Source organism: Littorina saxatilis, linkage group LG2 (genome assembly GCF_037325665.1).
Source record: "Littorina saxatilis isolate snail1 linkage group LG2, US_GU_Lsax_2.0, whole genome shotgun sequence".
Taxonomy (NCBI): Eukaryota; Metazoa; Mollusca; class Gastropoda; order Littorinimorpha; family Littorinidae; genus Littorina; species Littorina saxatilis.
In genome coordinates, this window is record NC_090246.1 from 63,037,220 (window position 1) to 63,057,422 (window position 20,203).

General features: G+C 41.8%; 1 protein-coding gene across 1 annotated transcript; it reads left to right on the forward strand.

Annotated features, from left to right (window-relative positions):
- The first annotated feature begins 951 nt into the window (after window positions 1-951).
- Window positions 952-18,365, forward strand: LOC138959498 (catenin beta-like). Its single transcript, XM_070331015.1, has 16 exons — window positions 952-1,109; window positions 3,578-3,647; window positions 3,926-4,056; window positions 4,463-4,586; window positions 5,168-5,355; window positions 5,533-5,837; window positions 9,129-9,333; window positions 9,594-9,738; window positions 10,029-10,132; window positions 10,606-10,812; window positions 11,202-11,456; window positions 11,991-12,155; window positions 13,701-13,851; window positions 14,144-14,265; window positions 15,464-15,602; window positions 16,005-18,365. Exons 2-16 carry the CDS (start codon window positions 3,608-3,610, stop codon window positions 16,202-16,204), a joined length of 2,481 nt encoding a protein of 826 aa, XP_070187116.1. The 5' UTR covers window positions 952-1,109; window positions 3,578-3,607; the 3' UTR covers window positions 16,205-18,365.
- The last annotated feature ends 1,838 nt before the right edge of the window (window positions 18,366-20,203 follow it).

A 20,203-nucleotide genomic window follows, 5' to 3' on the forward strand; every position in this document is an offset into this window, starting at 1 on the left:
TGTAAAATGCTTAGACGAAGAGGGCGTGCAAAAACCATTTAGCAGACACAGACCAAAACTAGAACATGAGAGAGAGAGAGAGAGAGAGAGAGAGAGAGAGAGAGAGAGAGAGAGAGAGAGAGAGAGAGAGAGAGAGAGACAAACAAACATTCCAAGTGATTTTACAACTTATCCTGAAAAAACTGCAGGGTAATTTCTTGGGAAAGGTTTGGCTTATCCGAACTCGGATATGCACAAACTCGGATAAGCGAAACGATTTTTCATTCCCCGGACGAGTTCGGCTCAAGCGTGTTTGACTGTATTATGTAATAGATGATCTCGAGGAACTTCCATGCAAAGTTTCATAAAAGATCTTTTCGGTAGTTTTTTTGTAATGACACACACACACACACACACACACACGCACACTACCCTCGTAAAAAGATAGTACAATTTCTAAAAGATAGACTGAGAGAGCCCGGTCATCAGTAGTCCTCCACGGTCTCAACGCTGGACTGACTGAAGTGGCAAAGTGTGTTCTAACCACTCAGCCACCGAATCCTTCAATTCCTTGTGGTAGTCGATTTTAGTAGACCTCACAACATTTTACTTTTAACACACTGATACAAAAGCATCACAAGACTGTTCGAATGCATTTGTGAGCTGAGCTTGAATATTATCTACTCATTTATTTGTTTCGTCAAAGTCTTTCGTGTAGCCACAATCGGTGCGTCCTCCGCTGTGAAGGGAGTGCACCTCTTTGTTTGCACTCATTTCCTCGACATTCCAAGTGGGCCGAATCACTGTGTAGGTGGTGGTGTCAAAAACCAAGTTCCAAAAGAGTGCAGGTTGAAAGAAACGTAGTATTTTCTACAGTCAGTTTTGCTTTTAAACTAGAGGGGCAGATTATTATACTATAAAATCTTGTCTTTTATGGTGTTAAACGAGCTTTTCAGGGAACTATTTTCACTTAGCCATGCAGGTGCTTGCAAATCACTACGCCAGCTAAAGAAACGCCATCTTGGAATTTTGAAAGTATTGGTTGTCTGGACAGGGTATTCTGAACCGTCACAAAACAACGTAGAAGTGCTTCAAAGACTGTGTTTTAGTCCCTTTGGGACGTATTTTCGGTGAGTTAAAAATCTAGTCTGATTTCATAATGCATGTGTGCGCTTAGAATTTAAAAAAGCCATGCGGCGTAAATGCTCAGGTGGGTTGTTTTCATTCGAGTGTCCAGGCCCGACAGGTTTATTTTTCAAGTAGACTTCGGGGATGCGTTGATAGTATTAGTAATAAGTAAACCTGTCCGAATATTATAACAATACAGTACTAAGTGACTGAACTGTCCCAACATCTCTGAATTTCAACCTTATAAGTTATAGCGTCTTTGCTGAGCTGCATTCGCTTCCTGGCCTACCGAGTTACTGTCTGCAAAGTTCTGCAAGCAATGTTAGGAAGCGTCGGTTTTGCTTGCACAAGGTCAGCATGGAAGCTTGGTTTGAAACTAATTACTCTCGACTACTAATGTTGCCGGTTACTCTCGACTACTATAGTTGCCGGTTGTTGGTTTAAGATGTGGAGAATTTGGGTACTGAGTGAGCGAGTCTCACCGCAACTGGCGAACTGCAACTAGTGCAAGTTTAATTTCTAGTTGGTAAGTTACAGAAAGCTTCCAGTGAAACTGACCGTATGAATTGATCCTGATGCTAGAAGCTGTGGTAGCTCTTTTGATGTTATAAATTCACTTCAAATACAGTGCTAAAACTGTTAGTGTTACAAAGAAACATGGTATTTACGATGATTTCATGGTCTGTGGACATGTATGCAACCACCCTGTGTACACTACATGTCTTCTCACTCTGTCTGAAAGCAAATTAAGCTCCAAAGGATGAAACTTAAAATTACATGCGTCTCACCAGCATTTAATTTTAGATTTAAATTTAAAAAGTGCAGAAAAGATGAAGTTTTTTCATTGGTGCAGTAATACTATTAATATTATACTGGTCATTCATTCATGTAACTCTCTTACTAGTCTTAGTCCACTCTGCATGGCTTGCCTACCCTTCCAGGGGCTCACATCCACATCGGACATACACGGATATTTTTTCCAAATGTCCTATACATTTTTCATGCAAGAGGACATATGTCCTATTGTTTTTGTCACAAAGTGGTCATTTATTTTAATCATGTTTTGCAAAGCGATGTGTCGCTCCAAGCAGACGAAACTTGGGGAGACTTTATGTGTTTTTAAAGAGAAGAGCTTCCAAGAGTCGCAACTCTGAACGCTCCAAGCTGGTTGACAGTTGCCTCTCTTACTAGTCTTAACGTTTTTTTTCTCTCCGAAAAAGCAACATGCCGCCGAATCGACGAATGTTTGTGTGTGTGTGTTAACCATTTTAACAAGAAACTAGTCAAGTTTAATTAAATGTATGTTTCGTTGCGAAAACATTGTCCTATTGATTTATTTTTGTTCAGGACAAATGTCCTATCACTTTTGCATTGTCCAGGACATTTGTCCTATGCCACCTCTCATGGATGTGAGCCCCTGCCCTTCACACTCGCTATTTAATTCTTCGTTTGCGTTCATAGGCTAATATTCACACAGACCATAACCAGGTGTTTTTTGGCACAAGTGCGTTTTAAGTATTTTACGTGTATGACCGGTTTCGTGGGATTCATGCTTAGTATTTCACACGGAACTGACATGCATTACTTCTTCTTCTTCTTCTGCGTTCGTGGGCTGAAACTCCCACGTACACTCATGTTTTTTGCACGAGTGGAATTTTACGTGTATGACCGTTTACATGCATTACAATTTATAGGATCTTTTCCGTGGTCTTGTACTTGCGTGTAGACACCAACTGACTAAGCGGGATAAGGCACTAGCACAGTAGCAGGTCTGCACATAGTTGACCTGGGAGATAAAAAAAATCTCAACCCTTAACCAATAACCTAGCAAAGGCAACTGAGATTCGTACACATAACCTTCCGCATGGGAGGCCGGCATCTTATCCACTAGGCCAATGTGTCTGTCTGTTCAATTCAAAAGAGCGTTCGTTGACCAGAAGATAAACTGAAGTGTCCAGTGGAAACAAGATTCTCTGCTTTGTTTTAAATGCAAGTCCGGTTGTTGGTTTTATCCTACAAATAGTTGTTTATATAATTGATCACTCTGTGTGCTTTCCTACAATTTCTTGAAGTGGACAAACTCGCTCCAAAATAGTACTATGGAGTTGAGTCAGAAGCGTTTAATTAGAGGGCAACACTGGTCGGACATGGTATATATCACTCACAGTGAAACATTTCTTCATTTCTATGGTGCATTGAATTTTTCGGCGGCGTCCTAAAAATGAAATCACCCCATGGGAGTGGTGTGACAATGACATACACACAAAAAAGAGCGACTGTTTGAGATTCACTCAGTAAGTAAGTGAACCTCACAGGCGTGTAAATTGGGTTATTGTCTATTTTTCATTGTTCGTACATGAACTGAACATATTTAAGTTTTGTAACATTGTATTGTATGGGGAGATTTATATAGCGTTTGACGTTCTCTAAGCGCTTTACATATTAATTCTGTTGGTTCTGTTGTTTTCAGATTTTGGATGGTAACGAACCAGGCATAAAGATGAGCAGCTATCAGATGAACGCCAGCCCTGCTACCACCAGTAAGTTAACACTGACACAAATAACACACACCGTAGATTGAAAGGGAATCAAACATCACATACAACTACAAGTCAGCAGCAGTTTACCAATTTTTCACATGCTCCAAGTTTGTTTCCTGTTATAAATGTAAATTAGTTTGTGGACAATAAATGAACTACATTTTTACATTGCTGTTTGCAGAATTTTGTTTGTGGAAAACATGTATCTTGTATTGCCTTTTGTATGTTAAGACTGGTTTTTTTCGTTACCTACAAAATACAAATGAACTGTTGTGCAGTGGGACCAGGCGGCCAGAACTACATGGACCTGTCGGACATGCCAGTGGACAACAAACAGCAGCAGACAATGATGTGGCAGCAGAACCAGTACATGGCAGACTCTGGTATCCACTCCGGAGCAACCACACAGGTAAGCCTCATCTCCACTTTACCACCTTCAGAGCTGTATCCTGATTTAGCTTTATAAAAAATATTTTTTAATTCAAAATGACTCTCAAAAGCTGCTTTTGAAATATCGGATGGAGAAAAAGATGTAATTTTTTGTCTTGTATAAGATTTCTCAACTAGTGTTGCTTGATCATGAAATACATTGAGGAAGACGTGTTGAAGATTGCAGAGGAAGAAGTCTTGAAAATGTCAGGTTCAGAGACAATGTCTGCAAGTTGCTTTGCTTGGAGTGATGATGTAAACAACAGTCATGGAAAGCGTTGAATGTTAAAGGAGTGGGGAAAATGATGTCAATGTGGCATTTTGACAGTGTTTGGCAAGGAGAGTTTTGACAACAAAAGGTTACAGTACAATGTTCTGTGTGACAGGCTCCGTCCATCAGCAGCAAGAGCCATGGGGATGAACTGGAGGATGGGGACATGGACCCTGCCAAGATGATGTTCGACTGGGGACTCACTGACCAGTACCCCCCTCAGCCTGAACAAGTGGACGGTAAGAGGCCAATATATTATATATGTTGAATCAACAATGCAGAAAAGTGAAACGGTAAAAAGGAAGGTTGAAGAATGATTTGAGGTGGGACTTGCTGGATAGAGAACGGGATGGCACCACAAGTCTACAGCATGGGCCTCAGACCCACACACCATTCTCACTCTCAGCCTTTGTAGTGGGTCTTTATTCGTCATCTCTGCAATTTATTTTCAGGATTTAAATGCTATATTTACAACCATTTCCTGTGCCAGGTACCCTCATACAAGCCCACATGTACAGCAGAACATATTTTGTTTCCATTTTGAGGTTCTGAAAATCTAGGAATATGTCACATCCTTTTCAGTTGCAGAGGGCTTTGGGATTGGTGGGTTTTCCAGTTCAGTCTGAATGTTTTACGGAGCTTAGTGTGTGTATGTGTGTTTTTTCTCCAGGGGAGATGTTCAATATAGGAAACTTTCAGTAGGTGTGATTTGAATGCATTGTATACTCTGTTGGCATTTTCTTTTGCACTTTTCCAAATAGTAGTTTTTGATGTCATTCTGAAAGCAGACTTGATTACATGTGAGATGATGTTGCTTCAGAAATCAACCAGCAACTGAATCAGACACGATCTCAGCGAGTACGGGCAGCCATGTTTCCTGAGACTCTTCCAGAGGGTGTCCAAATCCCATCCACCCAGGTGCATCCAGACCAGCCCACTGCTGTCCAGCGATTGGCCGAACCCTCACAGATGTTGAAGCACGCTGTGGTCAACCTCATCAACTACCAGGTAAGTTGGGTGGATTCAGGATGTAGCGTGTTGCTGAAAAGCCAGTGAAATCAAGAGGAAAGAGTTTTGTTTCGTGTTTCTGTGTCTTTGAGGCATTTGGTTAAACAACATTTGAAAGTGATTATTGAGTTATATACTGAGTGACAATGCCCTTAATGCTGTTTTTGTTTCATTTAGGATGATGCTGACCTTGCCACACGCGCGATCCCAGAGCTGATCAAGCTTTTGAACGACGAAGACCAAGTGGTAGTCTATCAGGCGGCCATGATGGTGCACCAGCTGTCCAAGAAAGAGGCCAGCCGTCACGCCATCATGAACTCCCCGCAGATGATTGCTGCCTTGATCCGCGCCATGGCCAACACAGAGGATATTGAGACCACACGCTGCGCTGCCGGCACCTTGCACAACCTCTCACACCACAGACAGGGTCTGCTGGCCATCTTCAAGTCTGGTGGCATCCCTGCCCTCGTCAAACTTCTCAGGTGTGGCTTTTTTCTTGTTCTTCTTCTTTGTTGATTGTGTGTGTTTGTAACTTTGTCATATGCAGCAAGTTTTTTTGCCTTGTGCGACCTTAGTTTTTTGTATGAACTGGTGATACCAGCAACTGTTAAATAAAAGCTAAATGTTCAAATTCACACCTTGTGATCCAGCTATTGTCAAATTCATTCACAGAATCAGTGATTTTCCTTGTTTGTATGTGGTTGTGTAAACCACGAAGCATGTGCCAGGGAAGTTCCTGTCAGGATTTCCTGATTCCCGATTTGAACATTTATTTCCTGGCAGAATTCCCGAGGTTTCACAACATCCAGAAATGAAACACTCAATAAAAGGCTTGACATATTAGGGTCACCTGTTATCCAACCAGGATTTCCGTATTTAACGCTGTCAGATTTCATCCCTGATATGCTTGCTGCTCAGTGCGATATGTAGTATGATAGTGCATGGGTGGGAGTTTTTTCGTCCTAGACGGAAATCCGTCCCAGGAAGAATTTTGGTAGCGATGTCATGTCATACTGGGGAATGTGGCAGCTTAGTTGCTATCTATTTAAAAAGGTCAGCCACTTCTTTATATAGCCCACTTACAGGGATTCAGAGACCTTCAGTGGTAGAGAACATTTGCATTCCTGATCAATAAACAAGTGGTGTTTTGCTTCAGATACATTGAGTCCTTTAGAAAGTTAGCAAGTGAAACAAACTTACTTGAAACATATTTCTCTTTTAATTCATGCTATGATTCAACAATCATTTGCGAATTTAACTCCTAAAATGATCAATTGAAAACCAGACCATTGTGCATGGTGAGGGATATTGCTCTGGAGGTTTCTGTTTGTGTCCAAACCTTTTTCCTTTTAACCTGAGCAGGTAGCCCTTTTGAAGGTGTTCAATTGAAACAAACTGACTTGAAACTTGTTTCTTATTTGGTTCAAACTATGGTTCAACAATTTGAGAATTTACCTCCTGCAATTATAAATTCATAAGCTACAAGTAAAGATGTAATACAAGGGAGGTGACTGTTATTTCCTGTGTTTGTCTAAACTTTTTGTTGGCATGGCATGTTCCTTTGATTAGGTAAACATTTTTTTAAATCAAAGACAAAACTAGGTGATGAAATCAAATACCTTCAAGTTAACAAGATTTTTAATTTTGTGCATCTTCAGTTTTAAGTTTTTGTTTAAGCGAGGAGAGGCTTCTAAAACCCTTCTTGAAATTTGTTTACCACTTGTTTTTGTAGACCCCCTAGCAAGAGTGGTGCAACCAAAACCTTCAAGTTAAGAGGTATTTGATTTTGTGCATCCCCCCAAAAATGTTTTAACAAATTGCTATTTTCAAGCCAGGAGAGGCTCAAATAGCCCCTCTTGAAATGCAAAAATTTATTTTCAGCTGGGTGGTTACAAATACAGTGGAACCCCTCTCTAGCGACCTTGAAAATGTTGACAAAAATTGGTCCTTATGGAGGGGGGTCCTTACAGAGGGAGGGGGCGGGGTCAGGGGGCCACAAAGAAAGTCACCTCAAATTTTCTTAAAAAAAGAAAACAGAGAAGTTCCAGTTTTGGTGCATGTACTACCCTCAGATCTCAGTACCCTGGCCAAGTTTCCTCTCAAGACATCAAAGAGACCGGGCCATAGGTTAAACTCCCCATAGGTTAAACGGTCACTGACCCGGGTGCAGGAAGTGTTTCCTCTCTCAGATATGAAAGGAGAACCACCTCTCTAGCTAAAACTGGGTCAATGACCCCTGGGAAGAAGGTCAGTGTCGTTTAACAAGGCCCCCCAGCTATCACAATGGACCTGCCTTTGATCTCGATGATTGGTTTGTGATGTTTACTCAGCCCACCCAACCATCACACCTCTCAGCGGTTTAGTGCCTTTGCTTACGCGAGACGGTTATAACTGGTTATAACCGGTTTGTCAGTGATGCGTTAGGCGGACTGAGAGTCTTGGCTTTGTCTGAAAAAGTCGTTGCACAAGCTCTTAGGTCGGTCCTTAGACGTTAGAGCGGGGTGGTCGCTACACTGGTGACAACTATATAAGGAAACACATCGGTTAAAAAAAACAAGTCGCGTAAGGCGAAAATACAATATTTAGTCAAGTAGCTGCCATTTTTCAGCAAGACCGTATACTCGTAGCATCGTCAGTCCACCGCTCATGGCAAAGGCAGTGAAATTGACAAGAAGAGCGGGGTAGTAGTTGCGCTAAGAAGGATAGCACGCTTTTCTGTACCTCTCTTTGTTTTAACTTTCTGAGCGTGTTTTTAATCCAAACATATCATATCTATATGTTTTTGGAATGAGGAACCGACAAGGAATAAGATGAAAGTGTTTTTAAATTGATTTGGACAATTTAATTTTGATAATAATTTTTATATATTTAATTTTCAGAGCTTGTTTTTAATCCGAATATAACATATTTATATGTTTTTGGAATCAGCAAATGATGGAGAATAAGATAAACGTAAATTTGGATCGTTTTATAAATTTTTATTTTTTTTTACAATTTTCCGATTTTTAATGACCAAAGTCATTAATTAATTTTTAAGCCACCAAGCTGAAATGCAATACCGAACCCCGGGCTTCGTCGAAGATTACTTGACCAAAATTTGAACCAATTTGGTTGAAAAATGAGGGCGTGACAGTGCCGCCTCAACTTTCACGAAAAGCCGGATATGACGTCATCAAAGACATTTATCAAAAAAATAAAAAAAACGTTCGGGGATTTCATACCCAGGAACTCTCATGTCAAATTTCATAAAGATCGGTCCAGTAGTTTAGTCTGAATCGCTCTACACACACACACACACGCACGCACACAGACACGCACGCACGCACATACACCACGACCCTCGTTTCGATTCCCCCTCGATGTTAAAATATTTAGTCAAAACTTGACTAAATATGAAAAGGGTCGTTGTGGCGGGGTAGTCCTTAGAGAGGGGGGTCTTAGAGAGGGGTTTCACTGTACCTTCAAGTTTACAAGATTGTTCATATTATGCATCTCCAAAAAGCTTGTTTGTTCTTAGATTTAGAGTCAGGAGAGGCCACCTTAAATGCTAACATTCATTTTTGGCAGGGTGGCGCTGCCCCTGCACCCCGCCGGGGCCTTGGCGGCCCACGGACCACTGCCTTCCAAAATGTTCAGTCCTGGCAACATTTTGGGCTCCCACCCATGGATAGTGGTCTTGATAACACATGTGCTGTGATCGTATGATATGCAGAGGAATGTATGCTTGGTCTACCTAACTGGAACACTATGTTAATTACCTTGTCTTCTTACAGTTCACCGATGGAGTCTGTGTTGTTCTACGCAATCACAACTCTGCACAACCTGCTGCTGCATCAGGAAGGTTCCAAGATGGCTGTGCGTTTGGCGGGAGGTCTGCAGAAGATGGTGGCACTGCTGCAGCGTAACAACAATGTCAAGTTCCTCGCCATCACCACTGACTGCTTACAGATTCTCGCTTACGGCAACCAAGAGAGCAAGGTAAGTGTAGCATCTGTTTAGTAAATCTTAATGTCCAAAACTCTCAGTAGGTTTTGGGCTTTTTGTCATGTTCTGCTCTTTCTTTACATTTCCAAAAGAAGTTCTGTTATCTCCGCAGGTATACTGCACTGCAGCAGTATGGGACATCATATAATGCAAACAGTATACAATACCTACAAGCATTGAAATTATCAGAAACTTTTATCATTGAATGAGGGTTGTTGTGGTGTGACACTAAAATTGTTTCTTGGGTTTTACAGCTGATCATCCTCGCTAGTGGAGGCCCAGGAGAACTTGTTCGCATCATGAAGTCGTACACATACGAAAAACTGCTGTGGACCACCTCCCGGGTCCTCAAGGTGCTGTCTGTCTGCGCCAGCAACAAGCCCGCCATTGTGGAGGCTGGTGAGTGTCAAGCCATTTCTTTGGTGTTACAGGTAGCCAGTTAGTACCCACTGTGTGTTTCATCTGCAATGAATTTGAATGACCAACAGTGAGACTTCAATAGATCAGCCTTAAAGTTTGTAATAAGTTTGTCAAGGTCTTCAACAAATCCTTTCACCTTAAATCATATAATTCTAGCCTTTGGTCGTTCAGATGTAGTGGGATAAGCATAATGGTTTTGGGGAGGTTATATTGTCTTTTTTTGTTCTGACAAATCATCATGCAGAACATTTATTTGTTGTCGTGTGCAGGCGGAATGCAGGCTCTCTCCATGCATCTTGGACACCAGAGTCAGCGCCTGGTTCAGAACTGCCTGTGGTCACTTCGAAACTTGTCTGATGCTGCGACCAAGATGGTAAGAAGCCTGGTTTGATTTGCTGGCCAAGTGCAATCTATCTGTTCTATTGTTTGGTCCTTGTCATATATTGAGAGACAGTTTCAAAGAGAGGAAGGATAAAATATTGTTAATGGTGTACTATCCATTTTGTTTAAACATTCTTTCATTTTAAAATACAAAATAGCAAGCCTCGTGTAGTTTTCTTGGCATTGCAAACACATTCTGAACTCTACTGTATCTGACTAAATTCAGCTGTTAACTTCATTCTCTAACCTATAAAGTTTACCCCTGTGGCAGCAAGGTGTGTGAGTGTGCAGTTTGCTATTGAAAATTGCCGTGAGCTCTGATGAGAAGGCGCAATTATAATTAGCAAGGCTGTTGACCCTCTGGTGTTTCACTTTCTTGGGTAGAAATGTTACCGATTACCATCATGTACGACTGATGTGTGTTCTGTGTTATGGCGCTAACAGCTATTTATCTTCTATGTACAGGACCAGATGGAGGGCTTGCTGCACATGTTGGTACAACTGCTTGCTTCCAACGACATCAACGTGGTGACATGTGCGGCTGGCATCCTGTCCAACCTGACGTGCAACAACCAGCGCAACAAGGTGATGGTGTGCCAGGTGGGCGGCATTGAGGCCCTGGTGCGCACTGTCATGCAGGCTGGGGACCGCGAGGACATCACAGAACCAGCTGTAAGTTGACCTTTTGGGGATCCATTACTTGTGTGTGGGTATGATCATGAGTTTATATGAGTGTTTGAGTTATCTTTATGCGACTAGCGTTGTTATTTTGTGCATGTGGGTTTGGTTACGTCTTTATTATGCTTTGAGCTGATGTGTGTATTTTTCAGTTTAGAATATTCCTGTGTCTAAACAAACGGAAACCAGTTTTGGTAAATTCTTCATCAAATTTTTGTCAAGCTGTCGCTGACTTCTTAAGGATGGTAATGACAATTATGGAAGTATTCATGTGTTTGTATATGTAGCTTGACATGTATATGAGTTTTTTTTAATGTTTTGTGCATTGTTTTGTCTTTCACAATTGTTCCTCGATACTTAATGTTTTCCTTTTGTAACAACAGGTGTGTGCTCTGCGTCATTTGACATCACGTCACCCCGAGGCAGAGATGGCCCAGAACGCTGTGCGCCTGCACTACGGCCTGCCAGTCCTGGTGAAGCTCCTGCACCCTCCTAGTCGCTGGCCTCTCATCAAGGCTGTGGTGGGCCTGGTGCGCAACCTTGCCCTGTGCCCCGCCAACCACGCCCCTCTCAGAGAACACGGCGCCCTGCCCCGCATCGTGCAGCTCCTCATCCGCGCTCACCAAGACACACAGAGAGTGAGTAGATAATGAAAGTCCCTTTTCTAGTGCACATTTTTGTGTAGGATACCAGGGTTGAGGTGCACAAAGCAAAACTGGCTGCCACCAAACTTGCTGGGAACTAGCTGGAAAGTCTGATTGGGTGAGATCACAGCAAATCTCAATTTCAATCAATCCGTTTGGGTGACGAAGTTTTGCTTCGTGCACCTCGGCCCCGGAAACGGTTCTGTGTAGCTCTTCCTTACTGTTTTCCTTGGTTGGTAGAATACTTGTTTGACAGGACTCTTATGTTTAGCTGTCATGTTTAAATCACTTTTGATGAATGAACTTAGTGGCAAAGCCTTGGCGAAGATGCCTTTTTTCTAGATGCTAGTTAATTAGAACTAGGCATGTAAACTTATTTTGTTAGTGTGTTTTCCTGTTAAGATTACTAGGAACTTGGCACTGTAGGCATTAAATAATTTTCTTAGTGTTTTCCTGTTAAGATAAAATAAAACATATAGCACTCATCACATTCAACGCTCATCCTTCTACATTCTTCGCTTTTTGCAGCGTGCATCCATCAGCTCCAACGGCCCTCCAATGACCGGCTACGTTGATGGTGTTCGTATGGAAGAGATAGTGGAGGGAACAGTTGGAGCTCTGCACATTTTGGCCCGTGAGGCCCACAACCGTGCCGTTATTCGCGGCCTTAACTGCATTCCACTCTTTGTTCAGGTATGTATTTAAAGTGTTTTTAATGTACCGGTGTATGCAGGCCGTATTGTTATAAGCAAATAATAAGTGCCCTTTAGGCTGTCAGGTGGCTTTGGGTCTTTTCTTTTTCAAAAGAGCTCAAGTCGTCAAGATGCTGACTTGTATATCCAGAATTTAGCTTTCTGTTTATGGCTGTGTTTTTGACTCACATGCGAAGCAAAAGTGAGTCTATGTACTCACCCGAGTCGTCCGTCCGGCCGGAAAACTTTAACGTTGGATATTTCTTGGACACTATTCAGTCTATCAGTACCAAATTTGGCAAGATGGTGTATGATGACAAGGCCCCAAAAAACATACATAGCATCTTGACCTTGCTTCAAGGGGCCATAAATGTTGCCTAAAAAACAGCTATTTTTCACATTTTTCCCATTTTCTCTGAAGTTTTTGAGATTCAATACCTCACCTATATATGATATATAGGGCAAAGTAAGCACCATCTTTTGATACCAGTTTGGTTTACCTTGCTTCAAGGTCAAGGTCACAGGAGCTCTTCAAAGTTGGATTGTATACATATTTTGAAGTGACCTTGACCCTGAACTATGGAAGATAACTGTTTCAAACTTAACAAGAAGAGCAAACGCTCGATCGAGTCACTTTCGCAGTTCTGAATATTATATGAGGCATCAGATGGACAGGAAGAAATTGCTATTCACAACACAATGAGTCACGTTCACATAAAATTTGAGCCCGGTCACTTTTATAGTTTCCGAGAAAAGCCCAACGTTAAGTTGTGTGTTGCCGAACAGAAAAGGCTAGTTATCTCCCTTGTTTTTCTGATAACGTTCGTAAAAGGCTACAGATGTAAATACTTTGATGTAAAGAATAATCCTACAAAGTTTCAATCGCATCCGATGAACTTTGTCAAAGATATAAAATGTCTAATTTTTCCTTTGACGCTGACCTGTGACCTTGAAAAAGGTCAAAGGTCAACGAAACCATCGTTAAAGTGTAGAGGTCATTGGAGGTCACGACTAAACAAAATACCCTTGGCTATTATAGGATGACATGATCATTGGACTTTGTGATTGTTATAGTAAAAATTGATATAATTACCATTTTTGTCAAAAATTACAGTTTCCGGACTTACACAAAACACTGCTAAAACTGGTGTCAAACATCAGGTACTCGCATTACAGCCCATAAAAGTATTCTTCTGTGTGGTAATCCATAAATCACTTCTTGTAGAGCTTCCAGAACACTGTATCGCTTGAAAACAGGTCTACGAGTTGAGGTCCGACTTTCGGCCGCCATTGTGAATGCTATAGATCGGTTCTACATTTCTAACACAGTTTTCAACACGTGGTAGTAACTTATCCGAACGGTCTATGGGAAAGAACTGTGTTTAGAACCCCTACAAGTACTTGGACAGTGGTTACCTCCCATTTAGTTTTCCGAAATGTCCTGAAATGTTGTTGACGCAAATCCCACATTGGCAACATTTGTCTCAAGGTGTAAATTTGTTTGCTTTGTTTTCTCCATACCTCATGCATTGTGTTCTGTTTGCAGTTGCTGTACTCTCCTATCGAGAACATCCAGCGCGTGGCAGCAGGTGTGCTGTGTGAACTGGCCGCCGACAAGGAGGGCGCAGAGATGATTGAACAGGAGGGTGCTACAGCTCCTCTCACTGAGCTTCTCCACTCCCGCAACGAAGGCGTTGGTAAGTGGAACCTGACAAACTAATAAGAAAACGTTTTCCATCCCAATCACAGAGGATGAGGTGCTGTGTGTTAAAATTGCTGAGAGAGAAAAAAAGGTGTAAATATAGCGTTAATATCAGAAAAGCGTCGATGGTCGTAACATTTTTTATCCCATTAGAACCTTTTTAAGTTTTTCTGTGTTATAAAAAGAGTTGTTTTGTTTGAATTTGTGTCTTTTGTTTGTTAGATTGGGGTGTTTTTTCTTCCAGCTTGTGTATTTCGGGTTAATTTATTCTTGTCTTCTTTCTTTAGCAACCTACGCTGCAGCAGTTCTGTTTCGCATGTCTGAAGACAAACCACAGGACTATAAAAAACGTCTTTCCATGGAACTGACCAGCTCCCTGTACCGTGGAGACAACATGAATTGGTCTGAGGTGAGAGAATGTCCTCATTATGTTTAATCACTGTTTTTTTTTCAACAGGATTTTGTCACAAGTGTTCCGGTCAATTTGTTCATGTGAAAAAGATTTGTGTTGAAGTACACAATTGTTTGGTGATTTTCTTCATTGACGTTTATCTTTTATTATGTTCCAATCACAGGGTTCGTACAGGTCATGGAAAACCTGGAAAGTCATGGAATTTGATTTTTAATTTTCCAGGCCTGGAAAATCATGGAATTTCAATTCAAGTCATGGAAAGTCATGGAATTTAACAAAAATTAGAAAGAAAAAAAATTAACCTTTAGCACGCCAGCGGCTATTTTCGTCGCCCAGCCATTCCCCCCCCCCCCCCCCCCCCCCCTTGCCAGCCAGCAGCGATTTGCGTCGCCAGCACAAGGCTTGTTCGTATGACTAACTTCTCGTTCGTATTTGCATACGAGAATAACGGTATTTTTAACGGCACTTGAGCCAAAGCGAGGCTCACTTCCTTCCGTTATCTTGTCGTGTCGTCTGCGCTGCATTTGAGTCGGTTTCGTCGAAGTTTTCTGCTTTTGTTTTTGCATCGATAAAGTACTTTAGCGCTTCGACAAGCAAGATGGAGGATGATGAGTTTGAAACTTTCTTTCGAGTTGTTTCTTGACAACAAAAAGTATGCGGAATTGGAACGAATTACCAAGGAAGATCTAAGATCTTCGCAATGAACTGTGTATCGCGGTGAAAAAAATGACAGTTCGTCAAGTCACAGTGACGGTTACGAAACGGAATTTACGAAAGTGCAGATGGATACAAACAGTGGCTGGTCCAGTCACAGGCGGAAGACTTTCTATGAAAGTATTGGTCCAGTGAACGATACCTTCTGCCTGTGGTCCAGTTTAGTGAAATGACAGGACCAGCAAACATTACCGATAATCTGACTGCGTAGCAAATGCTTGACTTGCTTGTCGAAGAGACACTGCGTAGAAACTGACTCAAATTCAGTGCAAAGCAAGCCAGTGTCAAAACTGGCAGTGACAAGACGTAAAAAGTTTGCGTGTTCGAAAATGGCGACCTGTGGATCTAGTCATGGAAAATGTTATTGAGGCTCATGGAAAAGTCATGGAATTTTGTTTCTAAAAACCAGTGGGGACCCTGCAATCATGTCTGTTTTTTTTAGTCTCCAAACATAATTTTTTGATTTATTCATGTTTTGCAGCCTCCTGGCTTTGAAGATGTTGGCGTGATGCCACAGGCAGAGGAGTCACGTGACCAGATGTACACCGCACAGCATCCACCCCACCACGGTAGTCATGGAAGCATGTACAGCGGAGAGATGCAGGGTCGCCCTCCTGGTGGTAAGTGTCAGCTTCTTACTCTACATCCATTATGATGTTAACCTGAGACTTCTTTCCTACCAGTTGTGACATAGTCACTATCCTGTGGGGAAACTCAACTGGCAGCCTGCTTTGTTGGTCTGTAAGTGTGTTCTCGTTTTATTTTCTTCTTCCATGGGAAGAGGATCTCCACATAAAAATGACTCTTTACTAATGTTGTTTATTCAAGTTTATGAAACTAGCTTTTTGAACAAAATATTTACGGAATTGAAACAAGCTGGTGTTGAATTTGTGACATTGTATGAAGTAAGGAGAGAATTGAATTTGAAAGCTTCTACATTTCAGCAGAATTGTCGGGTTATGGCGTAGCTTGACTCTCCTTGAACATGAGGTAGACATGACAAAGTTTTTTTTTTTGAGCAGGCTACGACCAAGTGCCTGTCAACTCCATGCAAGGCCTTGACCTTGGTGGCCCTGGTGCAGGTGGTGGCTACGGCAGCCACATGGACAACCTCCCTGACCTTGGCCCCACCTCTGACCTCAACTTTGACAACATCGGCCCGGACATGGGCCCACCTCCCGGAGACCAGGGCCCATCCATGTGGTTCGACACAGACCTGTAACTGCTGGGGGTGAACGTGGCACTAGTCTGAAGGTGTTGGCACGCAGCAAGAAATCAAACGGTCCCAACCTCTTGTTGGCTTGTAAAGGGTGCACAAGGAACAAAATGCGAATAATGAAAAAGGAATATAAGTAGCAAAGATCTCAATGGATCAGGAGACTAATCCAGCCGTTTTCGGGGAAGGTGCTCGATTTTTACATTGCCTTTTTAAAGTAACAAACTTGCTGGAAAGAGTTGTATAGAAGATGTGAAATTTTTAGAAGCTATTTTAAATTACTTTTTGAGAACGTTTTTATTTTACATTATATGGGGCACTGGAAGTGATCCTTGTTCATCATGATAATGGATTTTATTAGGTATTCTGAACAAATGGTTTTACATGATGAACTTTTCCGTTCTCTGCGTAGGGAATCTCAGAATAGCAGCTGGTGTAGCTGGCACGGACCAAATTTTCAAGTGACTGACACATCATTACATTTCATAGACTGTTGCTTCCACCAAAAGCCAGCCAGCTGTTATGACAGAGTGGGATATCTGAAAATGGGATTGAACCTCAGGGGGGGAAAAAAGTTAAATCAAGGCTTTGTTGGAACCACCATTGCATGCGTTTTCATCTGGCCTGAGGTGCTGTAGCTGAACTTCTTAAAAAGATGTTGAGAATGGCAGATTTTGACCTGCTGAATAAGTATTTCTCTTCATCAATGTCACATTGCCGGTGCAGTTTCAGCATCTCAGACTGGGTCTCATTCATTTTGTCAATATCATAGCACAAAACACCAGTCGCACATTAACTTGCCTTTGTACACAAAACCATTATAGTTTGTATCTTCAGCAAATATTTTGTATACATCCCGAGCCAAGGATTAAAATTACTTGCTGTATTTGGACTTGCATTGCACATGTCCTTTTCCCCTGTCCTTCTAAAATTCTAATCATGTCCATCTACATTTTTCACTGTTCATTCTCCATAGACATTTCGTGAAAGAATTAGCACTTCCTATTGTGTATAGAAAGTGTTTATTGGTTAATATGTTTTTATGTAGGTTGTGATGGTTACTTTCAAAGCCTGTGTTATTATTCCCCAGCAGGTTTCAAGTTCAAAAGCTGCTAAACTTTTTGATTTTTCGTACTATTTGATGTTTCGTATCTCAGACAGAGAGTAAATAAGAGGTGTGCACAAACATAATTCAGAAAGAAGAAAGTATTGCTTGTGTCTCAACATAATATTTTGTTCTAAAGCACTGCCAGTAATCATATGTAATTTAACTGAAAATGACAGTACCATGATTAAAGTGAACACTTATGTAGTACATGTACCAGTAATTTTTCTGGATTTATGTGACAAGCTAACAATGTCTTTTGATCCAAAAATGTCTGTGCATAAAAAAAATGTGAGCACACACGGGTGACTGGGATTTGTTTATTTTGTGACTGAAGATAAAATATGATCTGATTTTACTTTGACATTTTGTTTTGTGTATGTGCATTTATACTTTTTGTCATGTGTAGACTAGCATGTTTTTGTCGTCCAAATGAACAATTGCAACACCAAACTGATGGCTGTGTCTTTTGTACAGTGAAATCTTCTGGGCAGATGTGCATCTGTCTGAGAATCCCACTTTGAACTCTTTGTGGAGTGAGAGTTCACAAGTTTTTGTGCATGCTGTTACACTCTTGCTCCGACTTAAAAGTTCTGTTGATGGTTTTACTGTATTTTTGACCCACTGGAGGGTGCAAAATGAACACAAGTGTGTCAGCCTTTAATTAAACAGACTTGTGGTCTTGATGTGGCTTCAGGTTCACAAACACAAGGATATTGTAATTGTGCTTTTATTTATCCTTGGCAAGTTGAGGAACACCGCAATGAATGTTGAGAAGGCTGCCACTTAGACTTGGCTGTTGATTTTACAACCTTTGTGCCGTCGTCCAAACAAAAATGTTACAAACTAAATTTCACCCTGGAGTTCATCGTTCACTGTACATACCATCCCATTTCGTTCCTTTGTCATGCGTAGTATTTACTTTTATGGTAACGTCTGTAAGATGTGTTGTGTGTGCATATCCTGTCTTTTCTTTTTATCTGTATCATTTTCCTGAATCAATGCCAGGGTGGTTTCCATTTTGTAGACTGCATGCAGAGACTGAGTAAAGTCCAATTTGTACCTTGAGTCTTTGTTATTTGTGTGTTTGCAAGCTGAGAGTGGCTGGATACTACACATAAACTGACATGTTCACTGCAAGGCTGTGATGACAAGTTTTATTTGCAAAATTCACTCGACTTCACCATAACCCATTCATCTTTTCACTTGCATACATAGCATTCTCTAGCCTAGTAGACGAGGCAAAGCACATCTGCTTCAGAAACTGATTGGAGAAACTTAATTTCTTCTCTATATGTACAAACTTTGTACTTTTTTTTATCTGTTAAATGGGGGTCCAAGGTAATCGAGATATTTTGACACCGTTCACTGTTCGATTCTCTGCAAGCTCCAAACTGAAGTTGGTTCCTAACTATATATACACTCTTCAAAAAAAGTTAAGGACCGGTTGAAAAAACGGATCTAATTATAAAAAAATTGCCAAAAAATTAAACTGACATAATAATTAAAAAATTTGTTTGTTTGTTTGTTTAACGCCCAGCCGACCACGAAGGGCCATATCAGGGCGGTGCTGCTTTGACATATAACGTGCGCCACACGCAAGACAGAAGTCGCAGCACAGGCTTCATGTCTCACCCAGTCACATTATTCTGACACCGGACCAACCAGTCATAGCACTAACCCCATAATCAGACATGGGACTGGTCCGATTTTTATCGGAATTCCGATATTTTCCTTAGCTCACAGACCATTCTTGAGATCGATGCAAATTCGTTGAGAAAAAAGGGGGGAGGGGGGTGGTGGTATGAACCGTTCAGCTGAAGCTGTCTGCGTCTGAAGTCAGTGCATTCGCACCCCAGCACTCGCATGAACTCATAGCAGTATCATGGGTCGCGTTTGATTGGCTGTCGATCTCCGACGATTATCGCCGGGGCTTAATTATTCACCGATGGCGGTTTGTGGGTTGTTTTGATTGGCTGCCGATCTCCAAACGCCGAAGGTGAAAAAGGTAGCATCATGGCGTCTGGATTCCGTATTGTTTTGTCGGCTGTGGAAGTCTTACGATCGACGACCAAAGTGTGAAAAACAAGTGGAAAGCCAACTGGCTGTCAGAAGAAGTGACTGTCCCTATCAACAACAAAGAAAGGCGCCAGCTCATTGGCGACAGTATCGCCAAGATATCCATTCCCGGTCAGGCCGTGTGCACGTGGTGCGACAACGGCCACTACGTGGTGAAATACGGACTTGGTGTAGCATCTATGCATGGGGCAAGCTAGGAAAAGATAACTCTCGCTGCAAACCACGCCCACTCAAAAATCCGGTCGGCGATTTGGCTCCGGACCCCAGGGTCAGGTTACGGCAAAGTACGTCGTTTTGAGTGGTTGGTTGTGGACGATACTGACCGGTACCACTAGCAGATACATAGGGCTAGAGGTGCATCGACATTTTTTTGGCCATGTCGCGAGAATTCTGTAAAATAAACTTATGCAAGCGAACTTTTGTCATTTTTTTCTTTTTGCGATAGGGCGAGTGCACCACCGAAATTAGTTGATGAGAACGTAGTCGGGTGTTTCATCTTTCATTAGCAACTGAAAAAATAAGGGGAAAGTTTTGTGTGTGTGTGTGATTGTTATAAATCACACTTTTGTTTGAAATGCTAAAACATATTATTCTTGTGGGTTTTATAGCTTTTTAAAAAGGCATGATCTCATTTTTTGCTATCAGGAGAGGCCCCAAAATGGCCTTTATAATTCTAACATTCATTTTCCGTCAGGAGGGCTTCGCCCCCCTGAACCCCCTACCGGGGCGTTGCCCCTGGACCCCACCAGGGGCCGCTTAGGCCCCTGGACCCCGGCTCACTTTCCTACTTTTTGAACATTTGCTGGTCTCATGTCTGATAA